This window comes from Convolutriloba macropyga, chromosome 11 (assembly GCF_964194025.1).
Source record: "Convolutriloba macropyga chromosome 11, txConMacr16.3, whole genome shotgun sequence".
Lineage (NCBI taxonomy): Eukaryota > Metazoa > Xenacoelomorpha > Acoela > Convolutidae > Convolutriloba > Convolutriloba macropyga.
In genome coordinates, this window is record NC_134478.1 from 13,971,275 (window position 1) to 13,996,219 (window position 24,945).

At 33.9% G+C, this 24,945-nt stretch overlaps 2 protein-coding genes across 3 annotated transcripts in view; one reads left to right on the plus strand and one right to left on the minus strand.

The window, feature by feature from the left end:
* The first annotated feature begins 5,022 nt into the window (after positions 1–5,022).
* Positions 5,023–15,375, plus strand: LOC142349622 (dynein light chain Tctex-type 5-like). Its single transcript, XM_075401313.1, has 3 exons — positions 5,023–5,537; positions 8,432–8,548; positions 14,810–15,375. Exons 1-3 carry the CDS (start codon positions 5,388–5,390, stop codon positions 15,110–15,112), a joined length of 570 nt encoding a protein of 189 aa, XP_075257428.1. The 5' UTR covers positions 5,023–5,387; the 3' UTR covers positions 15,113–15,375.
* A 218-nt stretch (positions 15,376–15,593) lies between these two features.
* Positions 15,594–24,945, minus strand: part of LOC142349618 (protein FRG1-like) — a 281,897-nt gene continuing 272,545 nt past the window's right edge. The window contains exons 3-5 of one of the 2 annotated variants that reach the window (XM_075401304.1): positions 23,051–23,341; positions 16,896–17,156; positions 15,594–15,995 (exon numbers count right to left, since the gene is read on the minus strand). In XM_075401304.1, coding sequence (XP_075257419.1) covers positions 15,873–15,995; positions 16,896–17,156; positions 23,051–23,341 — 675 coding nt within the window. In that variant the 3' untranslated portion in view covers positions 15,594–15,872. Of the gene's footprint in view, positions 15,996–16,808; positions 17,157–23,050; positions 23,342–24,945 lie in introns of both variants that reach the window. The other variant, XR_012760838.1, reaches the window with a different exon arrangement.

The following is a 24,945-nucleotide window of genomic DNA, read 5'->3' on the forward strand; positions in this document are numbered from 1 at the left end:
ACAGCGAAGAAAACAGTAGCAGAGAAAATGAACTATCAGCCTGACCCCCCACAACTCTTCTCCTTCGACGGGAGGCTCGCCCTGCTTATAAAAATGGGCATACCACAGACGCCCATTTACCGCACTTACGTGCAAATTACCTACGTGTGGCAGGGCGAGCCCACGAACCTGGACGTACTCAGAAAAACAGCCCTCATTCCTAGACGAAGCAGCCTTATGCCTCATTTAAGGAGAGTTGTGGGCGGTCAGGAGGCCCTTAATTTACGAATCGAGCCTCATCACTACGTCATCCGACATTTTTAATCTATTTTTATACAACACTGCACGTCTCTATTTTTCTACTGCATGCTTACTACGCCTGCCACGACCAACACGAACATCATTGAAACACTTGGCAAGAATCGAGGACACAAATCTTCAATCCCACCATCACCAACTGGACACATATGGCTCCGATATGGCACGAAACTCACATCCACTTGGCCAACGCGGAATGTAGTATTCTTTTCACAACATACAGCGGTCGCGTTCCCCAGCTCAATTTCTTCGCATACATCAGACGACAAAACAAGAGGCCACAAAAGAGCAAACAGACAGTAAACTTTCAGCATTTTGATCTGGAATACTCAATAAAAACTTAGAACAAACCACTATTGATGTTGCTTTCCATTTATACTTAATTAGCCCAGTAAATCCCTTGACTTTGACAATACCACTAATCAAGACCCACTTGGCACAGCACACTAGGCAACCCTGTTTATAATCATAAGATTACAGGTTCGAAACCCATCGCCTCCGCTTTTTCTAAAGAGCCGTAATATGACGATGCTAAATTTTGATTGGTTGAAAAAGACTTTTATAAATTCATACAGCACGCATTTTATTATCTTGAAATTCAGACAGACGATTGTGCTCAGTACAGTTCAGTTGCTTCATACAATATAGTCTTCATACAAACTCTGTCTTCATACAATATAGTACTTGGCACTAGCACCTACATAGCTGCTTCTAAAAAGATAAAAAAGGAAGAAGCAAACAATAAGAAGAGAGTTATCATAAGCACCGTACGGACATTTTGATGACCTAGCAATGAGTTGGATTTTGCTGTAGCTTGGTTAAATACAGTAATGCTCATAATCTACTTGTAAACAATTTATTATAGTTCATATGCATGGCTTTCTGTTTTAAAGAGCGGTACACTTGACAATAACACACGGCTTTACTTTCCCAGCAATGCTTGCCAACTATGTTTTTATTTGTCTGCGTATATTCGTGTAAACATATGCATGGGGGTGTATGGGTCCGTGTGTGGCAGGAACTGACATGGCGGCTTCATTTGTTTCAAAATTTTGCCCTTTTTCAGACTATAAGGCCCGTTTTTGATTTAAAAATATCTGAGTTGGAACAATGGTTTACTAATTTGCACATTTTACTAATCCTTTATGATTTCCAATTTGATCATTTGATAAAGTGAAATACATAATCTGACTACATTAGCTAATTTGACGACACTATTTTTGAGAATGATTATTATAAATTGATAATTATCTTTGGTTTATTACTGCTGTTTCTTAATTTCAAACTCAGACATCCAAATAATTCAAAAATTATGGTTCAAAAATCCCCGAAAATGTGAAAAAGCTACCTCTAAAAAAAACTACAGAGAGGTTCTGTCTACAGTGTGAGCTTGGCTTTTGTGTCTGCGCAATTACAATGTTTCTCGACTTACCTTTGGAACGACTGGGTGGCCCTAATATCTGCATGAAATCATTTTTCAACCCCCCTCTTCTTTGTTGTTCACTTTACATGTAAAGTGATAGGTGAAGGATTTAAAAAGCGATGAATGAGAAAGTTGTAAATCATTATAAAACTCGATATGGTTCAGTTCCTTTTACATTATCTCTTTATACAGACCAATTACTCGAGATTAAAAGATAGATCTTGTCAGTTTTTTTACTGGATATAAATGTTCCCCAGTTCTATGATAGACAATTAAAATCTTTTTTTGAAAAATAAACAAGTTGTAAAATTCTCGATAACTTTAATTAAAAGTTTAAGCATCTTTCGAAAGCATCTTTCTATTTTTATTATTTCATCAATTCACAACAAAGAGTAAATAATTGACGCCATACGAAGAGTTATGAATTATTTACTGGCGGTATTAGTGTTCTTAACCGACAAGGAAATAAAAACCAATAACGTTGGTTTTCGGAATACACGTATTTTTTATACATTTTATATACATATACATATATTTACCTATTGACCAGCTGTGTGCCTGTTGAATTCGAAGGTTAATTTAAATAAATAGTTGAATTCAGATAATAATCTACCGAAAAAAAACGTTGAGGGTTTTTATATTTCCTTGTCAGTTAAGAATATATATGTGAATTATTGAGAGTTCTGAGTTATTTATTGGCGGTATTAGTATTCTTAACTGACAAAGAATTATAAAAACCATGGACGTTCTTTTTCGGAAAGCCATTAATTGAATTCAACCATTTTTTTAAACCAACCTTTAAATTGAACAGCCAAAGAGCTGGTCAATCGAAAAGGAACCACTTAATAGGTACAACACTGACGAATAAATCCGAAAGTTAATTTTACGAAAAAGAAAACATCAATATTGAAAATCATCTGGTTTTGCGTGATAATTACGACACAGTGCTCAAGCAATTGAGATAAAGATTGAGCCTTTAATTTAATCAAAATTAAGAACAATTAAGAGCTAACAACATAAAAAAAAACACAGCTAAAATTTGCAGTATACAAGCCTGACCTAAAAAAACAAAAATAGTTAACACAACGCAACAGGCTAACGTCGTACAAACTGCTGTCAAATTATTTGTTGCGCCTCCATTCAATTCTAGCCTGTCTGAGGTTAAGTGGGTTGTAGGAAGGCCTAAACTCAATAGGAGCTTTCAAATTACGTCATCAGAGGTTATTATAGAAAACTAACAATTTGAAGTGAAAAATGAAAACGATTTTGGCACAATTTTGACCTTTAGAAATAAAACACCGCCAACTGAGCTCATCTGTTTAAAGTTGTAGATGATATATCAAATTAAATGAGAAAAAACTCAAAACACTCAAGACACAAAAATCATTCGAAAAGTCAAAAACTAGCAAGCAAAAATTAGCACATGATTACAATAATTGCTTCACAAACAAACCGGGAGCAACTAAAAAAACCACCACTTCGAGCAAGTTATGAAAAATTATTCAAACCTTTGCAAAACCTATATTGGAACAACTAAATCTAAAAACTAAAAAAAAATGCCGACAGGAGTTACGATCAATCTATTGACCTCGCGAATTAAAAACAAAAAAATAAGAAGAGATAATGACATGCTATAACCTCGTTTAATATGCTCTAATATTTAGTTGAATCAGATATTATGTTGAATCCAAATTCACAATCAATTGCTGTTGTATCAATTTTAGAGTTCGAAAATAAAATGTTTAAAACATTGTTTTGCTATTTTCTTTAGTTGTAAGAAGGGCCACCTCAGAAAATTGAAAACCTCTTTCTAAGCTCAGATTTCATTTTTGCCGCAATTGCTATGGAGGAAATCTTGAAATTAGGACAACAATAAACATTTGAAATTATTGAACAAAAGCATTTTTTATTTTTTGTTTGAAAACTTGTATTTGCAGAAGCGACGAAGTGCCGTTTAAAATTTAATTAGGTTGATCAACAAATTTTTATGGTGATCAACATTTTTGTTGGTAATATCACTTTGTTGTTAACGACGAAACCAAGTGTTTTCTCGAAGAACGTACTTTTGAAATATCTCCGCATGCATAACAATCTGATACCAACTGTTATCCCTTAAGTTGACATATCGAACAAAAACGGCTCCGTTCTAAGAAATAGTGATAAATTTTGCTAAAATTGGTCCGGACTCTGCGTAAAATTCAGGATATCAAATTTTCAGAGTTGCTTTGGCAAAAAACAACGCTGTTGATGTACTTATACAAAATGCTATTACCATTCTTTAGCAGCCCTTTTAAAGCAGAAATTAAAAAACAAAAATTGTTGCGCTTTAGACGTAGGTATAACCTAACTATTTGGGTGCTGAATTTCGAAACATTTCTGCCTAATTGCATTTTTTCGTGAACCAGCACGGTGCTATTTAGCATTTAAAAATGTTCTCTTAACCATTACGTTTTGAGATTTTCTTAAAAACGAGTTGTCAGAAATGCAACAGGGTGGACACAAATTGGGAGATTTTGATTGCTGACTTTGCATTCCACATACATCAACCCATAGCTTGACAATAAGTATTTGGCCACCGTCGCCCTGAAGAAACAACATAATTTAACCACCGCCAAGTTTTTTTGTGAAGTGTTGCATCAAGATTTTGCGGCTCTGAGACATCTAAATTTGATATCCTGAACAAGCATTTCTGGGATAAAATATAAAAGTTTCATTTTGCAAAAATCCACTGACCGCACTTAACTGTATGTAAGCTTAATTTTTGCCTACTTGAGTGCTTAAAAATATTATCTTTTTAACTCAATGTACGCTCCATTTGTCATGGTATTACATATCTAACTTCAAATTAAAGTGTTTTTATTACAAATGCTCGTATAAACGATACTTCAATTTGAATTTGACATTAACCTTAAGTACATTACATTAAGGTGTTTTGCAGTTGGATTGAATCAAATTCTTCAATCGCGACCACCTTTTGGTCAATAATGCCACATTCAACGCACCCTCATTCAGTTGCAATCAATCAAATTTACAAGCTCCTTCACACCTAAAATCTGCAATAGAATTGGAACACCTATGCACTCTATTTATCCACCGACAGAGCTTTTGTTTTGGCTTGGAAAAGCATTTGCTAATCTGTCCGTCAAAAAAAAACAATCGCTCAATTCCTTAAACCGCTGCTCGAAAGCAATTCAAAAATCTGAAAACGGCCATGAAAAAGCACCGATAAAAAATTCAAAACTCCATCCAAAATGTACAACTGCGCTTTTATATTGTTTACTATAAAATGCACTTTTAGAATTTGCACTTTTGAGAATATAAATCAGAATACGTATTTTAACTTCAAATAAAGCACAGAAGGTAAATAAGAATACCTTTATCAATTGAAGAGAAAAACTTACACATGCGTTTTTTATTTACGAAAAAGAAAACCAAACATACAACACCGCAGCTGTATATATTAAACACTTTTCGTTTATGTACAAATCTTCTGTAGTTATTCTGTTTCTGACTTAGCAACAATTATTACGAACACTGATAAAAACAATACCTTACAACTGAAAATTGTTAAATACAATTTTACGTGAAGCAGAAAAAAAACTATCAAACGTTACCTTTCGTCACTGGTCTTTATTTTTATTTCAATCATAGATAGAAAATTTTAATCATGGGTGATGCGATTAACTTCTCAGCATTTGGGGGTCTAGGTGGAGTCGGGAGCATTAAAGGCCTGCTGGCGACTAAGAAGTTAGCAAGACAGCTTCGACTAAAGTGTGACGAACTTCACGCTAAGGGCAAATACTTCCAAGACACATCGGTTAGTTGTGTTTATGATTTTGAATCACTTTGCCCGAATCATAAATCATTTAAAAAAACATCACCAAAAATTAGCTGGGTTCTAAATATTTACCAACACCGCTTGTGATGAAAATTTAACTTCGAAAATTTTCAAAGAAATCTGGAGTTTATGGTTTCAACTTTTTTCAACCACTCAAGTTTTCAATCACACAAACTTTTGTTCAGTTTAAATATCTTAATTTGTTTCTCTATTTAATATATTCTTTTCTTTGAAACGAACACAGACCAATTTGTAAACAAAATGTTGATTTTCTTTCACATTTAAAACTTCACAAATCGTAGCATTATAGACTAAGTTCCCAAGGCCCCATGTCCAATTCAGAACTTGAGGATGAAAATTTTTTTCGACATTGACGACTAGATACCATATATGAGATCATTTAAGGAGTCTCAGAAAAAAAAACACATAAGTAAATCTTCCAGAGTGAAATAATTTGTGGTAATCGACATGATCCCTAAGAAAGAAGGGTCACGCCTGGATTGTTCAAAAATGAAAATAGCCGGGTGGTAAATAGACATAAACAAAACCAGTACTCGTTTGCTTCTAAGTTTCAACTTGAGAACAAATAGTCGTTCTAAGACATAAATTCATTTCCAGACAAAAGATTTTAACTCTGTCAATGAAACAATGGGGACCAAACTGTCTAATAATAACTGAATAAAATTGGACATTCAAATCACGCACGCTTAAAAATTAAGTGAAACATACTACTGCTATTGATACTCGTGTTAAGTGCTTCAAAAACGCGTCGTTTCAATCCATGAAATACTCGATACATCGAAAAAAGAAAAATTCTCCTCGCATTTCATTCTACTGCCATTGAAACCAATGCCCTGCTTCTTAATCCCTGCTAATTTCACGCCTACAGGATAAAGCTAACTGATCAGTATACAACTGCGAAGGTCTCAGAAATTTTACGTTTTTCAGAAATACCACAAGCTTTTTGTTACATCCATAATCTAGCAGTTTAAATGAAAAACTAATTCAGACCATTGCTCTCGAACAAACAATGGGGGGATGAATGATACTGTATCTTGGTTCAGCAAGGGGAAGGACAATTGCAGAGTAACAGATTCACTAGGAACCTTCCAATGATGTCAAGAGTCCAAAAATAAGATTTAAAACGATAAACATAGCCGGCAGATTGCCGGAATGGCTGCTCAAGAATGGACTTGCGTGGTGCCGTAAATTACAGATGCAAACAGATTTGGAAAAAAGTTATCGCGGCCAACTTTTATTCATAGGAGGTGTACATTTGAGAACAATTTTGGGTGCAAAAACGTTTGACAACACAGAGCTTCGAACCCCCATCCCGCGGCGTAAGAACCCGCTGCATTAACCACTAGGCTACAGGTCCCTTATTCCCTGTTATATTACAACGAACTTTGCTATAGCAGCAGCCCATACCGAAAATCAGTACTGGGTTATTGTAAAAGCAATTCTCAAGTGTAATATATTTTGCTCGCTTTCTGCCTAGAAATTTGCTTGTTTCAAGCGTATATTAACGGCGCAAAAGACAGATTTTCAACAGTCATGGTTGCGCAGGAAGGAGAACGAACGTCTAGAGAGCGAGAGATTGTGGGTTCACTCCTCGTACAGAACTTTATTTGTGCACTTGGCCCAAGTCTGACCATTGTAAAATCAGACTGAACGAAAGTCCGACAAGTCAAAAAAGTGACATGAATCAGTATATGATTCCGTGAGGACGAAATGTCAAATATGAAGACAAAAAAATGGGCGCAAAAATATCTTTTGTTTCTAATTGCTATCGGACCCCATACAAGCTTGACTCTGCGTTAGCAGGCTTCAGCCAGGAGGAGACGAGGTCTGAGTTTTAGCCCTGGGGACAGACTCACGAAGGGCCTTTAAATTATTCTATTGAAGTTCATTATAGACCACTAAAATGAATAAACTAAAACGAAAAAGGACTCGCTCCATTTTGAGCCTTGGTAGTAAACTTTTGCTTATTTCGTTCTGCTGATTAAAAATGTGAATGAGGGCAATTGAGATCAAGCAAACTCAAAAGGTCAAGCACGAAAAGTCAACCATGTCAAAATTGTCAAGCAAAACTTTAGCTTAAGACAAAAAGACACGTCAACTATAAATGCTTCAAACTTCATTGAAGAGCAACAGCCGAAGTCATTAAACAAACCTTACTGAAAATCAATACCGCTTCGCATTACAATGCATTGTGATATTGTCTCATTGTTTTGTACTGTACCAGAAAAAAAATTCACATCCAAAGAAGAAATTTGCGAATTGTCTTACAAATTGACAAATACTAGCAGACACAAAAAGACACATCAGAATTCATTGTTGGCCAACTAAAAACATTCACATCAAAATTTGTAAATTGTCTTGTAAATTGACTAAAATTAGAATACACAAAAACGATAAAAAAAAAGTGGTATTAATTGTTGGGAAACTTAGGTAATTCACATTAAACAAATATAATTTCACTCTACACAAATTGCTTCTAATGACTCCGATTGAGTTCAGCTGATAAACAGCTGAATGAAGGAGATAGATTTTTTAAGGCAGAGGAACTTAAAAATTCACTCAAGGTCAAATTGAAAAGCGTACCCAAAAGACGATTTTAGACACAAGCTGTGAGTGAGATAAATTATGATACTGTGAAGTCCAGAATAAATAGGCAAAAAGAAATGTATTCAATTAAAATTCTATTTAAGAAAATCTGGGCAATTATAATGTCTCATTCGAATATTTTCACTGTACACATTTCAAGTAACTTTCTATCAAATATGGTGCAAAAGCAACAGTTTTAGACCAATTAACCTTAAGACGCAAATTATTGCAATTAATTGTTGCTTTTAAATTGAGTTCTGTTTAAGGTTCAGCCTCCCCTGCCTGAGAAATACGAAAAGCCGAAGAAGGAGTACCAGAACACTTACCGACTCAAGAAGGAGAAGAATGAATTCCCATGTCCATTCAGTCTTTACAAAGGAAAGGTCGGTATTCCCAACTAATTTTTTTACACTTTGCTTGCAACAACTCCTCATATGGACTAAACCTTTGGTGTGACTAAAATCTCCACATTAATTTGGCTTCTACTTAAACAAAGAAAAATAAAAAATAAAACATAATGCCCGAAAACACTTCACATTCAATGAATTCAGGAAAAATCAAGAGACGTCCAATTATACGCTCAGCTTTAGGATCTGTTTAAAATTTGCAGCCAGAATTTGAAACTTATTGTAAAAAAAACGTGATAGGCAAAAATGCACAACGCATGTTCAAAGGGGTTGCAGCAAATAATTACGAAACGCCAACTTGATAATAAAAATTTCAACAGTAATGAAAAAAGTTTGAATTAATTCCAGGACCAAATTAAAACAACACATATGTTGATACAATTATTTTACATTAAAAAAACATAGACTGACCAATGTCGAACGACAGGTGCGGAGCATTTTAATTCAGAGCGAGTAGCTTAGAAATGTTTTATGGGCTCAAAAAACGACCCCACCTGAACTCCAGGTTGGTAGTCCGACATGTTAACTACTCAGCCACACTGCCCTTGATTTTGTTTCGCTCACAATAACTTTCACCAACGCACTTAATTTAAAACCGAGAGTAACTTAAAACTCAAAAAAGAAGAACTCAAAAGTGTGAAAAAGTCACTCAAGGAGTCAAAGAATGTTCTAGAGCAAAAGTGCAAAAACGGCCAAGCAAAAATTTTTCATAAAAAGGACCAACACGTTAACACTTATTGCTTCAAGCCTTATTCGAGAGCAATTAAAGAAACAATAAAAAGGATAAAAATAATTGCAACATTAAAAAATAAATAACGATACAAACAGAGCTATCTTGGCAATGAATACATTTTTCTTGTTTCACTATCAACAAAAAAATCAAATGTGGAAATTGGCTATCAGTTGAGAAAATTTTTGTCAGCATCCCACCTCTAGCTCGTTCTTTTAGGTATTGAATTTTTACTGTAGAAAACGTACAATGGTCACCGAAATAATATGACAATTATTACCTTCATTTTTTAAAATAATGTTAAACACAAAATAGACAATTGGTGGAGGACAACTGATTTAAAAAAAAGAACTGATGCGTTTAAGATCAATTAATTTATCATTAAACAAGGCGGCTCGGTAATGTGCGATCGCACATAAGGTTCCGACCCCGCTCATCCACAATTTTGTCATAATTGTCTACCAAATGAGGAACAGACAGAAAAACACAAAAAATTCAAGTACTTTTCAAAAAAAACTGGTGTATGAACGAAAAGATAGCCTCCAAAGCAAATAACTCAGTGGAGTAAAAAATGATGCATTAGATTGATGAGATATGCTGATTTTAAGAAAGCCAGCGAAGACGAACAGCAAAACCAAACCACAACAACAAACATTAATTACATCAAAACATTTATGTACGTTTTAAAAAAACAAAACTTAATAACAACGTCAAAATAGCGTCAGATAAAACTGAAAATAAACAAAATAACTTGTAATTTACCAGAAAAAAAATGTTTATTTACCAGTTAATAATAAAGCTTGGTAACAATTAGACAAAAAAGAACAGAAACTTTAAAGTTAGAAAATTCGCTGAATTTTTTTAAAAAAAAAACAATTAATTTCAAAGTAATAAAACCATTAGGAATCAACTAAAATATCCCATAGGTTTACAATTACCAATGCTTCTATAGAAGTGAATTAAAAACTCTTGGTATTCAATTCTTTATGCAGTTACAAAAAGAACAACAAATAAACAAACTAAAAATCAATTAAAATTTGCCAGAAAATGCTTTGGAAGCCGTAAAGCCATACTTTGGCCCCCAAAATATGTTCGATTGTCAACCACCGGTAATGTATTATGTGGCCGCTTATTAATGAAAATAAGCAACAATTAGACAAAAAGAAAAAAATGCAAAATTATGTAATGCTTGTTTTTTTCGAAAATTTATTTCCAAAGACATGAAAGCCATTAATTACAAAATGAAAAGGTTGAATAGATTCGTTTATTCTTCCATAGGAAGCCCTCGAGACCTGCAAATATCCAGAATATGTCTTACGTCTACAAAAAGAGCGTCAAATATGACAAAAATCGAAAATTAATTTACTTTTTTTGTGAAAAACCCATGTTGAAGCCAGTAAATTCATAACGAATTCTTTTAAAACACTAAATTTTGTAACACCAATCCCTTTTGACACCTTCCCTTGAGAAAAATAATGTCATCCTTAACCTTTAATTAACTAGACCAGGTAATAAACAGAAAATAAAAGGAACAAAATTTCAAAGTTGAATTTTTTTTTCATTTTGGAAAACAATTGTTTTCAAAGTCATGAAAGCCATTATCTATCTGCTAATATCAGAACATCGGCTCATCTACACTTCCAGGAAAAGCCAATCAAAACCGGTCACTGTACAGGAAATTCAATACGACTAAAAAGACAAAGTAAAAACGACAGTTAAAGACAAAATTGAAAAATTCAATTAAATTCTTCGAGAAAGTATTGTCGAAGCGGTAAAGAACCACAATCTATATCTTTAAGGTTTTAAATATTATCAATTGTGCATTATTGTGAACGTGAAAAATGTGATATAAGAATTGACAATAACTTGATATTTTGACAAAATTAGAAAACATGAAAAATGGCCAAATACCTAAAAATTAAAAATTGTAAAATCTGCTAGCATCAAACTCAGAACACAATAACTTAAGGCGTAGAACCGCAATAAAGACTAAATTTGATTTCAGCAGAAAGAAGGAGTACTCTTTGATTGCTGACCCTAAGCTACAAGTTGACCAAAGTAAGAGAAAAATGGAGGCAAAGTTCAATAAGCCATTTTTTATTTAAAAAGCAAAAATTTTTCATAAAAAGGACCAACACGTTAACACTTATTGCTTCAAGCCTCATTCGAGAGCAATTAAAGAAACAATAAAAAGGATAAAAATAATTGCAACATTAAAAAATAAATAACGATACAAACAGAGCTATCTTGGCAATGAATACATTTTTCTTGTTTCACTATCAACAAAAAAATCAAATGTGGAAATTGGCTATCAGTTGAGAAAATTTTTGTCAGCATCCCACCTCTAGCTCGTTCTTTTAGGTATTGAATTTTTACTGTAGAAAACGTACAATGGTCACCGAAATAATATGACAATTATTACCTTCATTTTTTAAAATAATGTTAAACACAAAATAGACAACTGGTGGAGGACAACTGATTTAAAGAGAAGAACTGATGCGTTTAAGATCAATTAATTTATCATTAAACAAGGCGGCTCGGTTATGTGCGATCGCACATAAGGTTCCGACCCCGCTCATCCACAATTTTGTCATAATTGTCTACCAAATGAGGAACAGACAGAAAAACACAAAAAATTCAAGTACTTTTCAAAAAAAAACTGGTGTATGAACGAAAAGATAGCCTCCAAAGCAAATAACTCAGTGGAGTAAAAAATGATGCATTAGATTGATGAGATATGCTGATTTTAAGAAAGCCAGCGAAGACGAACGGCAAAACCAAACCACAACAACAAACATTAATTACATCAAAACATTTATGTACGTTTTAAAAAACAAAACTTAATAACAACGTCAAAATAGCGTCAGATAAAACTGAAAATAAACAAAATAACTTGTAATTTACCAGAAAAAAAATGTTTATTTACCAGTTAATAATAAAGCTTGGTAACAATTAGACAAAAAAGAACAGAAACTTTAAAGTTAGAAAATTCGCTGAATTTTTTTTAAAAAAACAATTAATTTCAAAGTAATAAAACCATTAGGAATCAACTAAAATATCCCATAGGTTTAAAATTACCAATGCTTCTATAGAAGTGAATTAAAAACTCTTGGTATTCAATTCTTTATGCAGTTACAAAAAGAACAACAAGTAAACAAACTAAAAATCAATTAAAATTTGCCAGAAAATGCTTTGGAAGCCGTAAAGCCATACTTTGGCGCCCAAAGAATGTTCGATTGTCAAACACCGATAATGTATTATGTGGCCGCTTATTAACGAAAATAAGCAACAATTAGACAAAAAAGAAAAATATGCAAAATTATGTAATGCTTGTTTTTTTCGAAGAAAATTTATTTCCAAAGACATGAAAGCCATTAATTACAAAATGAAAAAGTTGAATAGATTCGTTTATTCTTCCATAGGAAGCCCTCGAGACCTTCAATTATCCAGAATATGTCTTACGTCTACAAAAAGAGCGTCAAATATGACAAAAATCGAAAATTAATTTACTTTTTTTGTGAAAAACCCATGTTGAAGCCAGTAAATTCATAACGAATTCTTTTAAAACACTAAATTTTGTAACACCAATCCCTTTTGACACCTTCCCTTCAGAAAAATAATGTCATCCTTAACCTTTAATTAACTAGACCAGGTAACAAACAGAAAATAAAAAGAACAAAATTTCAAAGTTGAATTTTTTTTTCATTTTGGAAAACAATTGTTTTCAAAGTCATGAAAGCCATTATCTATCTGCTAATATCAGAACATCGGCTCATCTACACTTCCAGGAAAAGCCAATCAAAACCAGTCACTTTACAGGAAATTCAATACGAGTAAAAAGACAAAGTAAAAACGACAGTTAAAGACAAAATTGAAAAATTCAATTAAATTCTTCGAGAAAGTATTGTCGAAGCGGTAAAGAACCACAATCTATATCTTTAAGGTTTTAAATATTATCATTTGTGCATTATTGTGAACGTGAAAAATGTGATATAAGAATTGACAATAACTTGATATTTTGACAAAATTAGAAAACATGAAAAATGGCCAAATACCTAAAAATTAAAAAAAAATTGTAAAATCTGCTAGCATCAAACTCAGAACACAATAACTTAAGGCGTAGAACCGCAATAAAGACTAAAATTGATTTCAGCAGAAAGAAGGAGTACTCTTTGATTGCTGACCCTAAGCTACAAGTTGACCAAAGTAAGAGAAAAATGGAGGCAAAGTTCAATAAGCCATTTTTTATTTAAAAATCAAATATTTCAAAAGTCAAAACAACCATAAGCTTTCAAGCAATCAACTAGATAAATTAATTTTGAGCTTATTAGGAAGCCAATAGGATTTATCACTAGTGAGCTTTGATTTGAAATGTTCTGTTATTTAATTAATATACAAAAGATCGAAATTTTTTAATAAAAAACCGACTGATGACAATCCGAATTATTTTTGGATGTTAACGGTCCAAATTGGTACAAAACTGGTCCTGCTAATGTTGATTGTCCATTAGGAATATTTAATTTTTGGAATGTCTTTGATATAGATATTTTGTTTGTTAACAAATCAAAAGTAAATGCTGCGTTTTTGATAATCAACGAATAAAGTTAGCAAAAAACGGCAAAGTTTAATTTACAGAGCAATCTCAACGGAAGTTGAAGTGGAATTAGTCCTCTTTTCAGTCTACAAAGATTGTGTTAGTGGTGTGTGGGTGTGCACTTCCTGCAAATTTAATCAGAGTGGACTAAAGAAACTTATTTCGTGCTGTTTTTGATGAAAACTGAATTTTGTGAAATTTTTAGCCGGAATTTCTGACAAAAAAAATTCAATGAAAATAAACGACAATGTATTTTGTCTTTAAACGTAAAATCAACAACATTTTCATGAAAAATTTTATTAAATTTTCTCAAAGTTGGCGAAATTTTAGTCAAAAATTCCGAAAAAATGTGAATGAAATCAACGGAATTCACTCTATTTTCTCGAAAGTTTAAACCTCGATATCTCCCTGTCAAAAATGGAAATCAAAAAATCTTTTTAATTCCATATTCTACACTGGACGAGCTTTCTAATGATACCAGTCTCAACTCTCTACGATGAATATATCGATCGGTCAAAATTGACAGAACAAAAAAAATCCCAGTTGAGTATATAGTTCCTCCCCCCCTCAAGAGGGGTCGGAACAATAAATTGAGTGCATTGCACGTGCTATGTTAGTGGAGGTTTAATTTGGATGCTGGGTATCTACCGATTAAAACTTTCGCCTTCTTGAGAACAGGAACTCACCTCAAAACTATTTCGCAAAAAAAATTGAATTATTTATTTAGGGGTCACTTTTTCTTCTCAATGTACTTTTCGCTTCCCTTTGAATACTCCCAACTCTTTCTAACAAGATATAGCAGACCACTATCACTGAAGAAAACACTTGAAGCAATTGCAACTTGGTCCACATTTTCTGTTGCATCGACCTTTTTTGAAATTTTCAGAAAAAAATATCAAATATAACATTTCAGATGGAAGAATATATCACCGAAACAATGAAATCAACCCTCGGTCAAATGCCCGAATACAAAGCCGACCAATGCGATAAGGCAGCGTGCACAATATCAGACATGGTCAAACAAAAGGCCAAAGAGTACAAGTGTGATAGAACTAGATTCGTCGTGTTCTGTGTCGTGGGCCAGAACAAACGACAGGCGGTTCGGTGCTCCGGAAGGGCAATGTGGGATCGTGAAACTGACACTTCATTCACCGTACATTTCATGCACCGGAATATCTTTGCTTACTGTACCATATATGCTGTCTATCTTGAGTAAATTCTAGAACATTCGGGGTCATATCGATTTTGGTTCTTTTCCATTATAGCCTCTCCGTGAAAAAAGATGCCCAATGGTTTAGGCTCTAGTCATGGCATCTGCCGAGTATATATAGGCCGAGTATATATAGGCTCTAGTCACGGAAACTTGCGGGGGCAGGGGCTATAATTATCAAGAACTTCAATTACTATGACCATTTGGAACTGCTTTCGGTCCTATGACATAAATGTCCATAAGTTTAGTACTTTTAGGCTAAAATATTTTTTGTCAAAAGATTAACTAAACTAATGGCTTACATTATTAAAGAGCGTTGATATATTACAAAAGAATAAATTGCCAAAATTCAAAGATCAAATAAAGATAAACTAGAAACTGAAAATTGATAGCTCGGGAGAGAAAACAGTTCCTGATTTCAGATTGTGTGTAATAACTACTGTTTTATTACTTAGCTACTTCTACTTAGAAGTAATTGTAAGAAAAATTTAAGTTTGATGTTTAAAATTCTTCTGTTTTTAAACTATTAATCATCTAACGAGTCAATATTTGACAAAAACATTACAACACCAAAAAACATATTCAGATCAAAAAGTTTGCAAATAGACAGTAAATTTCAGAAAAAAATTCGATGACAGCAAAAACATCATTGATATTTTCTGTTAGGCCAGTTGAATTCTTCGCAGCCACAAAACATTACCATCCCTTCTCGGCGTGACCAAGTAAAACTTCAACTCGAGATGTAACGCCATAGTTAGTTGTTCACTTAGCAGAATTTGTCATGTTTCATTTTGGCTCTTCTGTCCAGTAATGCTTCGTGTAATTTTCCATCTTCTCTCGCTTTCGCTAGGTCTGATCGATCTCCCGGGTTTATTTTTATCCTTCGATCCTGAAAAAAGATTGTTTGAGGATTTTAAATATTAACTAATTAGCGCCCATTTGTAACACAAGTTAAGTTGGAAAATGATCAAAACGATTGCGTGATTATTTACCCAATTCCATTATGCCCAATGCACTTTGATCTTTTCGTTCACTAAACCCATTAGAAATTAGCATTCGCTATTACAAGGATTTTTTAACATACTTAAGCCATTAATTTAATCCCATGTTCGATTGTGATAGTTTCATATCAAGACCAGACCCACGGGCCCCTGAGGCATGGCCATGGCCCTTAGATATTATTATGCTAAATAGTCGTTCTGGTAAATATAACAATAGGGTAAAAAGAAATTGGCATGGGGTAAAATGGCAGGTTGGGTAAAATGGAAATGGGACAATTGTCCTAACACCGATCAAAACCTGTTAAATTTCCACTTTACAACACGAAATTATGTCTCCTAGGTAATTTCGATGAGCCACACATTTAGAGACTAGATAAGCTCTAAGAGAATGAGACTGCGACTTAATACCCTCTGACTCTAACACTTCATTCCAGTTCTCTATTGGAAAAGTCAAATCTGTGAGACAAAAAAAGACCAACAGGGCTTCAGTTGAGAGCAATTAATCAAAGAGTTTAGCTACCTCAAGTTAAGGGTGTCTAGCATTATTTTCGGTGAAGCGTATGCTTAGGCAATAATTTTCGGTGAAGCGTATGCTTAGACAATATTCAGGCTCTCAGAGAAACGACCTAATGAACCCGGGATTTACTATTTCATTCCATTTCTCTTGACAAAAAGTCAAATCAGTCGGGCGAAACAATTACCGCAAGCATAAAATCGCATAAGACCATCAGGATATTGTTTGAGCGCGTCAGATTAATCACAGAGGTCAGTTAGTAACTCCATAGCACCTGGAAACTCTGGAACTTCTTGACGTAACTCAATTCGGCCACATCCAACCGTCCGAAATCAACATCCTGCTCTGAGGGATCCGCCTTACGATTCCTGTCCAGATTGGTCCTGAGACATACGTGCTCTTTATCAGACACTTTGAAAGCTGAGGCGCTGATTGGCTGGTTTGAAGAAGCCGATGATGATGATGCAGCTGATAAACTGTTTGTTTCTATGCTGGCGAAACAACTGTTTCCACAGGTTAAAGCAGTTTTGCCCTCCTAAAGACCACATCAATTCAAGGGTATTTCCCATTATTGCCACACTCCCCGAAATTATAAACACCATCATGCTATATATAGACGGCAATGGGTACGTTCTATGTTTACTAAACGCGGAGCGGGGATAATGCGATATCAATAAAAATTTAAACTAAGGATATATGTAAGAATTATACATGTAAGTAGGGTGCACATTATTTGAACTCACAGCGCGCATTCATTGTGTAAAGGCATGTGCTTAAATGGGTGCATAAAGAACTGGGGGGGGGGGCACAAAACAGGTGCTCTCTTGGGTCATTCCTAACTTGCCTACAAATCGGATTTCCTAGGTCTGATGTCTGTTCAACCCGACCTTGTCAAAAAGATTAAGCCATTTCCAAGAAAACTTGGTGAACAATTTTAAGCTTGATTTAATCACTCTAGACATCTGGGGATAAAGTTCAGGCTTTTCCGTAATAGTTCTGATCTTTCATAAATTACGGGTTTAAAAATAAACACAAATATATTCTTCATCACCAGAGTGACGTCAAAAAGAAGAATTTTGTTGTAGCTAATCCAAAAAGACCATACAGAGCTACAGACGAAAAAACACTGAATTATCAAATGAGTATGATGAGTCAGGTAACCTAAAGATATCACAAATGGCAGCGTAAAAAAATAACATAAATTATGAGTAAATTATAAGTAACAGAAAAAAGATTTTTTTCTCTAAGTAGAAGAGACAAATTCTAAGATCACATGTGAGTATACAAATGAAGCGTTAGTTAAACCTAAAAGTTTTCCAAGAAACATTGCCGACAATGTTTCCCATTGGGTCCTTCTGAAACTGTTGGAAAGCGTTTTTGAAGACTTTTTAACCCTCCTGTTTGATTCATTCCCTTTTAAGTTGGCAAGCTAAATCCTGTTATTCTCCGGAAGGCAGGTTTCTTATATGTCAAGAGTTGACTGACATACAGCGCTGTTCTGCATTCAAGCAATTGTTTAATTGGCAGTATATAATTATCTAGTTTCATACAGAAGGAAGAATTGTTAAATCGATGAAAGTAACAGGCTTTTACTGCCCCATTGAGTTGCTTTTCTAAGGCTGTCAGAAAATTTTTTGAAATGGAAGAAAGCAAAACAGCTGAGTACTGGAGATGACTAATCACAAGAGAATTCAGCAGGATTTTGCGCAAATGGTATGGTACAACGTTTCTGAGGACAAAGTGTTTTTATTCCTTGCGCCATCTCGCTGAGTATTTGATTAACTTGTTGTTGGTACAACTACTTTTTGTCCAAAATTACTCCGAGATATTTGACATTCTCAAATTCTTTTATTATATGGTTGTCAACTTTAATAGACTCTGCTGCAGATGAAGTGCCAAAGACAACAAACTCTGTTTTTTTTTTTCTCAGATGAAGTGCCAAAGACAACACTGTTTTTTTTCTGAATTCAGTAGTAAAGAATGGTATGAAAAACAGTCAACAAGAGAGGAAATTGATTTCTCTAAATCTAGCTTGCAATCAGTAATTTTTCGCCGAAGGTATAAACAACTGCTGTCCCACTAACTTAATTGCAGATGAAAAATTGTTAATAATTTTGAATATTCAATCGCTGAAAAGTTTTTTTAAGATCTGAAAAACCAATATTGTATGTGACTTCGACAGTCATATAACCATGCTGGAGACATGCATTTGAAGCTTGTAAAATTATGCATTGAATGTATTAGATCTTGCAGAATCTTGCACAGTTTAGATCTGGCATTTTCATATTTGTAAATGCGTTTGGAAATTTTGGTACCATTTCAAGATATCAATTCCGCGACAATAAGTACTAGATTGTTGCGATTTTTCAAAATCAAATTTCTCAAGCGTGAGGTGATATTTGATTCTAGAGAATGAATCACATTATAACAAGGAGGATCAATAATGTGCGTAGAGTGAAGCTTGACAACTTGTTAACCTTTCTGCAATACCTGAGAAAATCCTCTGCCTCTTCTGCGTTAGAACAATTTTATAACATGGCCATACAGATAAAGGAGAAATGTGACCGGATAAGAAATCAGCATTTTTTATTAAAAATTTTAAAAAATATTTAAAAAATAGCTAAAATTTTTTCAAACCACTAATTGTACCGCCACCAGTCTCTCAGCTGGTCTTCAAAACATAGAATTTGAATTGAAGGCAGCGAATTATTGCGAGATCAGTGTTCTACGCACAACGGGGATCAATAAGTAATTAGTAAAGACCGAAAGAAAGAAGAAAGAAAGAAAGAAAGCAAGAAAGAAAGAAAGAAAGAAATAAAGAAATAAAGAAAGAAAGAAAGAAAGAAAGGAAGAAAGAAAGAAATTAAGAAAGACAGAAAGAAAGAAAGAAAGAAAAAGAAAGAAAGAAAAAAAGAAGGAAAGAAAGAAAGAAAGAAAGAAAGAAAAAAGGAAAGAAAGCAAGCAAGAAAGAAAGAAAGAAAGAAAGAAAGAAAGAAAGAAAGAAAGAAAGAAAGAAAGAAAGACAAAAAAAAGAAAGAAAAAGAAAGAAAAAAAGAAAGAAAAAAGAAAGAAAGAAAGAAAGCAAGAAAGAAAGAAAGAAAGAAAGAAAGGAAGAAAGACAGAAAGAAAAAAAGAAAGAAACAAAAATGAAAGAAAGAAAAAAAAGAAAGAAAGAAAAAAGAAAAGAAAAGAAAGAAGGAAAGAAAGGAAAGAAAGGAAAGAAAGAAAGAAAGGAAAGAAAGAAAGGAAAGAAAGAAGCAAACGAAAAAGCTGACATAACTTAATGTTGCATCGTCACAGGGTAAAAACATTTTTTGCACTGTAGTTGTTTTCAAAAAAAAATGCGTCATACAATTATCGAAATAATGGCGTGAAAACGAACAGAACGGTAGTAAAATACAGCCGACAGATTGCAGGAATAGCAGCGAAAGAATAGACTTGGGTGCCGTATTATAGAGATAGAAACAGATACAGATCTAAATTGAAAAATCGACGCCTCTCAAAAAGCTAGGTAAAAAACATTCAGCGATAAATTAAAAAAGCTTGATAACATTCATTCCACAGAAACCTTTTACAATGGAATTGCACATAAAAATTCCTTTGACTTTCAAATAATTCGAATTACACTTAAGTTTTAAAAAGCAAAAGTCATTTTATTGAGTGAGGTGAGTCACGTATGATCAAAATCTAATCACGCAAATCATCTTAAATCCTTCGCTAGAGACAATGAGAAGGGACGTCACGCGCGCAAACGCCGTTAGTGAGAGGAAGAAGTCATTCATTAAATTTGACTTTATTTTTGCTGAATTGACAAATGTAAAACGAAAGAGCGTCAGACGACAAAACAAAAAATATCAAAGACTTAACAAAAAACTAGACCTAAAACAGACTATGAGTGAATTGGGAAAACCATTTCTAAAAAAATCAGATCAAAAAAAAGAATACAGAAAATCAATGTCAAAATGACGCAAAGTGAAAAAAAACCACTAGCGAGAAATAGAAATTGGCTTCAAACAGAAAATAAGGCCTAGAAAGAACTATGAATGAATTGGGAAAACTATTTAGAAAAAGTCCGATCAGAAATACCGAAAAAAAAACTCAACGTGAAATTGCCGCATGTGAACAAAAAACCACTAGCGAGAAAGCGAATTTTCGTTTCTCATTCTACTTTAAAATTAGAGCAAAAATTTCACGCCGCAAAACCACTCGATTTTCCGCTCCACTTCCTGTTTCGGCGTGACCAATCACCACTCCAATTTGACTTCAAAAGTCATGATAATGTGTGACCAGATCTTTACAAAAAAGTCAGCGCTCCAACACAATTCAAATTCTTTGAATTGTAAAAAAACCAAGAGCACCGCAATATAGCTCCGCTCAGCTTACAGCTTCGCAGCTATAATTAAACACCTTCTCGAAATTTTCTAGCCTTTCGTCGCCTTTCTAAACATCACATTGACTACATAGTCTCGCACCTAACGATCCGGTTGATCATATGCCTCAAATCTGTAATAAAAAACAATGGGAAACAAAATATTGTTTAGTTTATACATAAACGTTTGTTGCGCAATTTTGGGTCAAATATTTCTGAAGTTCAAACATGCGAGAAAACTGAAACGACAGTTTGTTTGATCGCTTGCTTGAGAATCGTGAGAGCGATGCCATTTCAACACAAACTGACAGAATTTTTCTCCGCTGTATATCAATTTTTGAAACAACAAACCGATATAAAGAAGAACACAGCACAGAATTTCGGAGAACAGCAGTGAAAAAAACCGCTGACACACCCGATTAAAGGAGACCACGGATACCAAAGACAAAATTCTTGCTAAGCAAGAAATTGGACTTCTGATTTTTAATAGCATCCATCTGTTAGATCAAACTTTGAGCTCTGACGTCTTTCAAGTAATATAGCTCTGCGGTAATATAGTTTTGAAGATCTGGTCTAACTGTCAGTCAGAGTTTAAATTCTAAATTTCAAATAAAAGTGAAGGGAAGTCCTCTTTGTATAGGGTACGTAATGTATGATTAAAAACCACCGTTTCACACGAATTACCTAAAAATGATGGAGAATACCAATTAAAAATTGGCATCAGGACCAGTCCTGAACAGCCATCCAAAGAACTGGACAATTTAAAAATTTTTAATCGAAAACTCTTCGAAAGAAAAAAAAACAATATGACTACTTTTTTAAACAAATAACGATGCTTTTAAAAAATTCCCCCACCATTGAAAAAATAGCGATCTGAAAGTGATCAAAGCCACTATCTATATGGTTACAAATATATCAAAATAATAGTCTTTACAAAACGTACAGTAGCAGATCTATGGAGCACCGATAATGGATCAAGTTACCCGGACAAATATGAGAATCGAAATTTGATTACATTTTTAGGTTGCTTAAAGTCAGCAAAACACTCGAGTACCTATTGAAACTTGTAACCCAAGCATATAACAATATATTAATACCAATCACAGACACAGTAGCAAAAAAAAGTTCAGCCGGCAAAACTCGATACATGAGGTCATACTTAACGAAAACAAGTGGTCAGAAAACTCAATTGACTGCATGATGAAATTTTTACAAATCTCGACAAAGGATCATTCAAAAGCACATGCCAGTAAAAATGTTATTTACAACATACTAAAACGTTTAACAATAAAGAATATATGATTACCTGCTCGTGAGACTTGTCAATAACCAGCCTGTGATAAAGCATCAAAACGAACACCAAATAGTCAAAACTGAACGGTTATTTTGCAGCCTTAAATAATGTTAGAGTCATAGAAACCTTTAGCTGTCCAATGAATGCCCGAAACAATCAAAACAATGCTTATTAAAAATCACATATAACCCACTAAAAATTGTAGGAGAAAAAAACTTAAAACAGAAGATATATCACGTATCGTAATTTTTTTTTTTTCAAAACTCGATCCATACTTCAGAAGTTTCGAAGAATTCACACCTCTAAACTAAATTTTTTGTTTCAAATGCTTCACTTTTTCGCTGTGAATAAAATTTTCACTCAAATTTCACTTCCAATTGATTTCAAAAGTCACAAAAATTTGAACACATCTTTCAAACAAACAAGGACGGTAGACTTCCAGAAAACAACTCGAAAGTCAAAACTGACCACAAATACCTTTGAAAGTAAAAAAATTAGCATACAACTTTATGCAAAAAAGGACGTGCATGGGGAGGAGGTTGTCAGGCTCTGGATTCACGCGCTGGATTTGTCAACTCTCGTACCTTTTTTAGATGGAGGACAGTTCTCTGCAGTTATCTGGTCTTAAATTTTAAAAGCGTTGTGATCAGCACTGGGGGGAGCAATTCAAAATAGAATCGTGAAAGTAATGAAAAACAACTTCTTTTGCATTTATCCTTCTGTTTGACTACTGGTTGACAATAGTTTTAAAAAACACAGAACAAACCTGAAAAACAGCTTCGAAACACTCCCTTGGTCCAATAGCTTCTGAAATTCCCTGTAATGTATTATCCTTCCCAACAGTAATATACTTCATGAAGCCCGTTTTCAGACCAAACTTATTTGTGTCTGCCGTTTTGATAATTGTAAACTGCTCTTCAGGTGCAGGTCCTTCGCCCATTGCACGTGGAGGCCCAAGCACTATTTTGCCGTTGTCCAGAGATCGCCAAAACTGACGCAACACTCCCTGCTGGATTGCTACTATTGAGCTTGTAACGAACACTTCTGCTGTTTTCATCTAAAATAAAAAAACATAGCAGGACAAGTCCTGACGTACAATTCAAAGAATTTTTACTGTTTAAACAAAAAACTAGACCTAGAACGGACTTGAGTGAATTGGGAAAACCAATTCAAAATCTAAATGTGAACAAAAAACCACTAGAGAGAAAGGGAAGTTTGGTTCAAACAAAAAACTAGGACTAGAATGAACTGAAAAGATTGGGAATACCACTTAGAAAAAAACCCGGTCCAAAAAACAGTACAATCAAAATGAACTTGCCGTATGTGAACAAAAAACCACTAGCGAGAAAGCAAATTTTTGTTCAAACACTGTTTTCTCACTCTACTACAAAACTAGAGTGAAAAAACTTCACGCCACAAAACTGCACGCTTTTTGCTCCACTTCCTGTTTTAGCGTGACCAAAATCACTACTCAAATTAGACTTCAAAAAACATAAAATGTGTGAAGACTTTTTTAAAAAAAACCACAGCAGCACAAGTCCTAAAATATAATCCAAAAATTGAATGAAGAATTGAGAACTAATATAATCTGACCAGCAGATCAATTGAAAATTCCCAGCCCAAAGACAAACTCCCAAAAGTTGAGAACTTAAAAAAATTTTAAAAAAATAAACATGGAAAACCATTGCTAAATCTCTTGACGTTTTTACCCTGAAGGCCAAATATGACAAGTCAATACACTCATTAACTTAGGCACAAGCTTTGAAATGCTTCCAAAAGCTGAAAAAAGCAAAAAAGGTAATTTTGCGGAAAAAAATGTTCAAAACTATTTTTTTTGTCTCTGGAGTTCTGTCATGTAGCCTAGCTTTAAAAAGTTTTGTTGGCCAGTAAAGCTCGTTAAACTCACAAAATAACAAAAATTCTAAAATTTTAAAAACAATTGCAAAATTTAACATCTTGCTGAAATGCGGGATATTAATATCTTCAGAACCATTTCATTGTCTCCAGAGACTATCCAGTATCCCTTTTTCAAGCCCTAAATAGTTTCACTGGCTCATAAAGATCGATTAACTTGGAACATGATATTTGAGAAAATTCGAAAAAAAATTGTCAGGAAATTGCTAATTGCAACATGTGTAATTTATATATTGATAACCATTCCATTACCTCGAGCAAAGTGCAGTAACTTATTATCAAAACATGGATGAGGTTCGTGGACCTTGCTGCCGGAAAAATTTCAAACCTTTCCAAGAAACTTTCAAAAATGTTTGCGATATTAGGTATATTCGCTAGAGTTAAAAACAATTTCAATGCCAAAAGAAACTCTGTAGTAACATACAAGGAAAACCCTTAGGAGATTCCCTGGTCACTAGGAAAAACACTAAACTTTCAGAAAAAATTGCAAGACTTGAAAAAATTGCGATATCAAAATCTTAAAAACAATTCATTAACACCAGAAACTAAACCTACTACAAAATAGTAACCTACGATTAAACGCTAGAAGAAATTCCTTGGCCCTTGAGGCCAGAGAAACCTAAAAAAAACATTTTCAAAAACTGCAAGTTTTATCATAGAAGTGCTAAAATTAAACGTTGAAAACCACTCCATGGTCAATAAAAATTCTTCAGCAACATATCAAACCCTCGAAGATGTTTCGTGCCC

Excerpts from the sequence above, each read along its gene's own strand:
- LOC142349622 (XM_075401313.1), top strand. The coding sequence starts at position 5,388 with ATGGGTGATGCGATTAACTTCTCAGCATTTGGGGGTCTAGGTGGAGTC. Across the intron at positions 5,538-8,431 it reads AATACTTCCAAGACACATCG|GTTCAGCCTCCCCTGCCTGA; the intron begins GTTAGTTGTGTT and ends GTTCTGTTTAAG. Across the intron at positions 8,549-14,809 it reads TCAGTCTTTACAAAGGAAAG|ATGGAAGAATATATCACCGA; the intron begins GTCGGTATTCCC and ends ATAACATTTCAG.